Source organism: Equus quagga, unplaced genomic scaffold, assembly GCF_021613505.1.
Source record: "Equus quagga isolate Etosha38 unplaced genomic scaffold, UCLA_HA_Equagga_1.0 205243_RagTag, whole genome shotgun sequence".
NCBI lineage: Eukaryota > Metazoa > Chordata > Mammalia > Perissodactyla > Equidae > Equus > Equus quagga.
The window spans coordinates 28,527-35,996 of NW_025798770.1; the positions used below are offsets into that span (position 1 = coordinate 28,527).

The 7,470-nt window shown below is 47.3% G+C and overlaps 1 protein-coding gene across 1 annotated transcript; it reads left to right on the top strand.

Moving 5' to 3' along the window:
• The first annotated feature begins 2,852 nt into the window (after positions 1–2,852).
• On the top strand, positions 2,853–7,169 carry LOC124233569 (transport and Golgi organization protein 1 homolog). The gene is made up of 2 exons (XM_046650710.1): positions 2,853–3,216; positions 6,138–7,169. Exons 1-2 carry the CDS (start codon positions 3,084–3,086, stop codon positions 6,326–6,328), a joined length of 324 nt encoding a protein of 107 aa, XP_046506666.1. The 5' UTR covers positions 2,853–3,083; the 3' UTR covers positions 6,329–7,169.
• The last annotated feature ends 301 nt before the right edge of the window (positions 7,170–7,470 follow it).

Here is a 7,470-nt window from a genome sequence, read left to right on the forward strand (position 1 = left end):
CAAAATGCCTTGGTCTCATGGCATATTCCCTCTCGGTACTATTTATATATGGAGACTCTGTGTAGGTTAATAGTGTAATATATTTATAATATATGAGGAATCATATGTTCATCCAACAAATCATTTTTTGAGTACCTCATACATTCCAGACATTTTCCTAGGCACTTATGTTAGAGCAGTGAACAAAATGGACAAATTCCTTGCTCCCATGGAGCTTATATTTAGGGTGAGGGGCCATCAAATAGATAAACAAATGTCAGGCAGGTGGTAAGTGCTCTAAAGAAAAATACAGCAGGATGATGGGCGGGATGTTCATGGAGGGAGCTCTCTTCTATGTAGGGTGATATCAGGGAAGGCCTCTCTAATAAGATATGGAGTTGTTACAGACACTTGATGAGATGAGGGAACTAGTTAGCCAGGTGGACTGTTTGGGGGACCTGTTCCAGGTTCAGGGAAAATTGCAAGTGCAAATGCTCTGATGCTGGTGTGGGCTTAGTGAGTTTGAGTGGAACAGCAAAGCAAGGGGACGGTGTTAGAAAATGGGGCTAAAAGGGATGAGGGGGGTCAGATCAAATAAGACAGTGCAGTCCTTAATAAGGTCATTGCATTTTACTTAGAAGTGGTGAGTCATAGGAAGGTTTTGAGCAGAGGGGCGACGTGACCCAATTTCTATCAGGAGACAATCACTCTGGCTGCTCCTGAGACGACAGACTGTTGGAACGCAAGGGTGGAAGTAGGGCAAACAGTGAGCAGGCTGTTGCAGGTCTTCCAGGTGAGAGATCACGGTGGTTCAGCCCTCATGGCCAGCAGTGTCAGCATAGGCGATGGTGAGAAGTGCTCAGATTCTGGATGTATTTCAAATGCTTATGCTGAGTGAAAGATGTCAGACCAAAAAGATAACATACCATGTGATTCCATTTATACCAAACTCTAGAAATTACAAATCACTCTATAGCAACAGAAGGTTGTTAGGAGACAGGCAAGAGCGGGGAGGGAGGGATGACAAAGGAGCATGAGGACTCTTGTAGGGTGATGCAGATGTTAATTATCTTGATTGTAGTGATGGTCTCATGGGTGTATACGTATGTCAAGACTTATCAAAGTGTGCATTTTAAATGTGTGCAGTTTATTGCATGTCAATTACACCTCAAGAAAGCTATTAAAACAAAGAGTGCACGATGTTGTCTGAGGGATTGGACTTAGAGTGTGGGTGAAAGAGGTGCCAAGAATGGTTTGTAAGTTTTTGACTTGAGTACCTGCAAGATGAGAATTAAAGTGCCATTTACTGAGATAAAGAAGACTGAAAGGAACAGAGTTTGAGAGAGAAAATAAAGAGTTTGGTTTTTAACATTTAAGTTGAAGATGCCTATTAGACACATCTAACATTCTAAAGCAAACAAACACATAGCAAAAAAGAAATGAAGAATTCCTAAGGGCACTACACTTGAACCCTTGGTGAGCTTATCTGTCACACATTTTCTCCTGATAGTGTGGGAACTACACAGGACCAATGGCACATCTCATGGCCCCTATAGACAAACAACTGTGAGCATCTTTGTGAACATCCCATCTTTTCCTTTATTCAACACTGTGGATCGTATGGACGGGCCACAATCTTTCCTCTTGCTTTTAAAGAATCCAGTGAGTTTGGGAAACCAACTGGTGGGCCTGACTGGTGTTGGAGGTTGATGAATAACCTTAGCAGAGACGGCAGTGAGAAGACCCTGGTCACGGACAAAGCCCTCCAACCCCGGCCAGGACATTGTAGCCACTCTTCCCTGGAGTGACTGTGGGCTTGTGGGCTTTTTCTTTTTTGCACATATAGATAATTCACTTATATTGTGATTTAAGCAAGATTTTGCTTCCCCTAGTCAGAAAGAAAGTCCAAAAATCATAATGTTGCTTGATAAAGGCTCTGCAGAGTTGTGATGAAAAGGGCGGGTACTACCTGGGTTTGAATCTTAGCTCACTCACTCACTAGATGTGTGAATGCCTCAACTGACTCATCCCGAAAATGAAGGTGGTTAACAGGATCTACTACTGTGAGGTACAATTGTTGTGATGATGCGAGGAATCAACACATATAAAGACCTTAGAATAATAACACCCACCAGGGCCTAAAGAAAACACTCAATAAATGTTGACTGCAATTAATTAGTTTTTCTCTATTCTGACATTGATTCTTGAGTTGTTTTTCTTGTCAATTGGTTTCCACTAAATTGTGGGCTTCTTCAGACAAGGACCAGAGAGCTTGTCTTTTGACCTACGTCTTTCCCCACACCACCCTCGTGCTTTGCCCAGTGTCTGGCATGAAACGCTAGCATAAAACAGAAGAAGCTCAACATATTTGTGTTGAATTAAATTACTTCTTCCCTGTGGATAAAGACCCAAGAATCTGAAGATCTCCCTACGGGGACCCACTGCCACCTCCATCCTCCAGGAGTCCAAAATAGACCAAGCCAGCCACCAGCTCTAATTTACATCACCAACCCAATCACACCCCTTACTAATCAACCGGGATCATGGGATGGGACCCCAAGGAACCCCTGGGAGTCTGAAAGAGAGGGAGCCTGGAACCACAGACTAACAGTGGCAAATCGTGGGTGGGATTCGGTAGTTCAGAGAAGGAGGTAGTAAGAATAGGGCTGTGGAGGTGGGCTGGTTTGGGAAGGACCAGAAATCAGAAGTTGCGAGAGGGTGCCAGAAAGGACCACTCGTTGGGATGGCGCGCGGAGGATCCGAGGTCACAGAGACTGGTGACGGAGGAGAAAAGTCGCGCGGAGCGTCAAATGTGAAGAGACGGGGCAAAGGCAGCTGATTGGACGAGGAGGGCTATATAAGGTCCCGGTTGCCACGGCAGCGATCAGAGGAGGAGGCGCCGGGAAGGAGGTCGGACCTCTGGTCCGCTTCCGCCAGGACCTCCTCCATCCCCCGGAGAGCTGGTGCTGACGTGTCAGTCGGGAACTTCTCAAACCGTCCTGGTGTCGCCCCGCCCCTTGCGCTCCGCCCGCCCCTTGCGCTCCGCCCGCCGCCCGGTCCGGCCGCCTCCTCGGCGTCGCCGGCTCCCCCGAGGTGACGACAACATGGCTGCGGCGGCCAGGGGGCTCTTCTGCCTGCTCCTGCTCGGGCCGCCCTGGCCGGGGCTGGGCCTGACGGACCTGGACACGGGCCGGCGCTTCTCGGAGCATAAACTCTGCGCCGACGACGAATGCAGCAGTGAGTGGCGGAGGGCGGCGGCGCCGGGGGGCGCGGGGGCGGGCGCTCGGCAGCCCCGATGCCGGCTGGGGGGGTCGCAGGCCAGGCGGGCGGAGCGCCGGGGTGGGCGAGCCCCGCGGCCCTGCGTCTGTCCTCTCCGGCTCTGCCGGCGCCCGGGCCAGCCGGCCCTGGCGTGGGGGCTGCAGTCCCACTTGTTGCCCGCGTTTGATTTTTCCTTTGCTGATTGGGGAGGTGGGGCGTCGGAGGTGGCCCCCGGTCTCCCCAGGGGCAGCTCACAGCGTCCGCTCCCCCGACCCGCCCCGACCCGAGGGGAGACGGGTGCGCGCCACGCGCCCTGGGCTCCCCACGCTGCATCCGAGCGCTCTCCTGCCCCCGCTGCGGGGAGCCCCGTGGCTGCAGTCCGGGGGCAGATGCGCTAAGGGCTCGGTGGGCGTATTCCCGGCCGCAGGTTGCTGATGGGGCTCGTGAAGGGCCCGCTGGCGCTGCCCCTTCGCCCTTCTGCTTCACTCGGCTTTGGGACTCGTACCGCCTTTCGAACCGGGATTGGAGTTTAGCTTTGGGACGAGCCCGGAGTCCAGGCATGCAGTGTATTCCAAGGTCTCCGCCCCGGCTCTGCCTCCATCCTGTCATTTCTGTGCTTGGAAGTCTTGCAGACAGCCAGGCAGGGAGGGCACCGGGAAGGCCGAAATCTTTCGTTCTGGAAAGAGGCCGAGGATCTGCATGGGCCACCTGGGACCCGCAGCCTCCTTGTCTTTGCGCAGGAAGCGGAATTGTTCCCCAATCGGGGATTGGAGGTGAGGGGGTGGGCCGTGGGCGTTGAGGGCAGAGATCTCAGACTCTGGTGAAAAGGATTATTAAAGTAGTAATAATAAAGACTCCAAGGGTTCTATAAAACCCACTAGCTTTAGCCTTAGTTTCTTGTGTTGTTGGAGTCTCTGACTGTGTGTTTGCTGGACCAGGATCATTTTTACGGACTCCCGGCCTGTCTCGGATAACCTTGTAACTTACTGATAACTGCTTCGGAAGCGGGTGTTGATAAGTTGTGATTAATACATATAGAAAAGTGCTCCTTCTGAAAAGGCCATAACCGTAGGTTCAGCTATTTACATTCAAATTGGTGTTATTTAAAAACAAATGTCATCATTTGAAGAGTTCGTATCACCGCTACACCATTAAAGAAAAGAAGGGAGGCAGTCTGCTCTGCGTGAAGCCATTCCTAGAGGTAACCCTAGGGCTGATATAAATGAACGCTACAAAAGCGGACCAACTTCCAGTTTTTCCTTCAGTTATCTCGTAGCAAACCCAGGTTGTTAGCAGGCAGGCTGGCTATGATGAAACGTTTGCTTTCAAGCACCAGCCTACCTGGGTTCCTCAAAACCAGTTACCTGGAGAATCACATCGCTGTTCCTTTCTCAGTGCGGAGACATGGTGTTGGGATGGCTTTTCGTTGTCATATAACTTGAGAAATGGCATCTGTCCAAACGGGCGTAACCAAACACAACAAAGGGCAGCCGGGGCAGGATCTGGGTCTGTGTTGTGTTGCATGAAGTGTTTAGTGAGGTGGGTGCGTGTGAGGTGTCCTTGTGTGCTTTTCAGATAGCTGTTCCACGGTGTCCATTTTGATGTCATCTGATTTATTATTATAAATCCTCAATGATCTCTTCTAAGGGGAAAAAAGAGAAACACTGCTATTGCCACTTCTGGTAGAATCCCTCAGCTTACACTGTCCATCACCTTCAACCTGGCCTGTCACCCAATTCTATCTGAATTAGGCTGCTGACATGTATTAAAATGATAATCAGATTTTTAGCTTCAAAATCCAAATACCCCCCTTCAAATCTGTATGGTTGTCCCTCAAGTACTTATTTAAAGATATGTTTTAATGTATTTATTGCTAATTGGCTTTCAGAAGAAGTATTTCCATTTCATCCTTCTTTTTCTCTGCTACTTAATTGCGTTTATTAGCCATTTCATCTTACATCAGTAACTGTGTTATTTGGCCAAGAAAAAGAAAAATACTGCTTCTACCAGTTTCTAGATCAAGTGTGATTTAAGTCTTGCGTTTTAAGACTGAAGGTAACTACTGAACAATACTCATAGTTTTGCTTGTTCCTACCACATGTGATGTCCACTCTTGATTTTGTTTATAGGAATAAATAAGGGTAATTTTCCTTTGTTTTGAAACCTTCTTAATGTTGAGTGCAGTCAACATTATTTACTTTCAGAAAATGTTAACTTTGTAATGTGTTAGGATCCATATTAGGGTGTGAATTTGTTTCCAGGTTAATTTATCCAGATCCTGTATGGAGAGAAAAACTTGGCCCCAAATGAAATTGACACTGTTTACTGCAAATGAAATTGACAGTGTTTACTGTCGCTGTGGTAGCAGTTACAGCCACTTAAAGATAGTGCTTTTTAGTGGTTAGTTCAAGTTAATTGACCCCTTCGGGGTTCCTGGGTGCTCTCCACAGTTCCCAGTTCTCTCTACATGTAGCCCAGCTAGTCAGCAACCTAACTTGAATTTTCCGAATTGCAATATGAAGCTTTTTATGATTATGAAACAGCAAAGATTGAAGACTAGAAGGCTAGGGAGGGAACCAAGAGTTTCGCTTGAGACCAGCCGTGTGTGAGGGTGGACACATTGCTTTTTGTTTCTCAGCATTAAACGTAGAGAAAAACAGGGAAGATTTCCCTCTCCACTGTCTACTTGGCTAGGGATGTCATGATTTATAATGATAAAGCTTTGAAGATTTTAGATGCTTTGAGCATATGAATTGGAAGTAATTGATTCCCAAGAGTGGAAACTGGAGAAGCTTGATTATTGTTTACAGTGGATTCTTAGACTTCCTGATAAAATCAATATGGACTGTGAAAGTTGCATCCTGATATCTGGTTATTTTTTTCTCTCTCTTCACATACAGTGTTAATGGTCCGAGGTGAGGCTCTGCAAGATTTTGCAGGCCCGGATTGTCGTTTTGTGAATTTTAAAAAAGGAGACCCTGTATATGTCTACTATAAACTGGCAGGGGGATCGCCTGAAGTTTGGGCAGGAAGTGTAAGTAAAAAGTCGACGTCCTTTCTTTTCTTACATTTTATCAGCTTAACACCGTAGCTTTAAATAACTGTTTTCTTGGAATCTTTGATGGAGTGAACCTGTCCGCTCTGCCAGGCTGTGGAAAAAGATGATGGCCCTGTGTCCCCAGCAGGTGTCAGGCTTGGCACGGACTAAGCGCTCAGCAGAGGTTTCCTGAACAGAACTGAAGTGCTGCTGACTCCTCAGCATCACCCTCTAGGCCTCATCAGCCACGGATGCTCCACGCGTAGTAAAGGGTGAAATGGTGAAACCTGGAAACCCTTAACTTCATTCCTTCAAAAAGAAAGATTCGTGGGCATTAGACTTAATCCTAGAAACTGTGTGCAAAATAGTGTTCCAGGCATTCATGGTTAAAGGTGATTTTACTTGTATTTTTTTTCTAAATTATTAATATTTGTGAAAACCTGGCAGCTCTGAGAACAGTTACCTAATCATGCATTTCTTTGCAACTTCTGGGTCATCCTTTCCCTGCTTTTGAGGCACTTGCTCGAAGAGGTTCCCTGAGTGGCATTCTTCCTGATATCTGACATGGAAATCAGTGAAGGCATCATGCTTTGATGTTTTTACTGAGGAGATCCCCTAGGAGTGACCTGGTAGAGAAGCTCTGAGTCATTGCCCTTTCCTTTTTATAAAGTGTCGTGTGTGGACTGTTTGTTTACTGAAAGTAGTGGGTCCTTGATGTCCTTAGGGTTCTCCAAACTTAGAGTAATATCCAGTCCCAACTGAGAAAACTTTCACTCTCCGTAAAACACCAAACAAACGACAGAAAATAAGGCTTGAGGAGCCGGCCCTGTGGCCGAGTGGTTAAGTTTGCGCGCTCTGCTTTGGCGGCACAGGGTTTTGCTGGTTTGGATCCTGGGCGCGGACATGGTACCACTCTTCGGGCCATGTTAAGGTGGCATCCCACATGCCACAACTAGAAGGACCCACAACTAAAATACACAGCTATGTACTGGAGGGGTTTGGGGAGAAAAAGCAATGCAAAAAAAAAAAGAAGATTGGCAACAGTTGTTAGCTCAGGTGCCAATCTTTAAAAAAAAAAAAAAAAAGAAAAGAAAAGGCTTGAGAAGCCTCCATAGGGAGAAATAGATTCATTTTGTTGGCATTCGAGATTCCTAGGCAGGAATCTTGAAAGGCTGGAGGGTCAGGTACAACCCTTG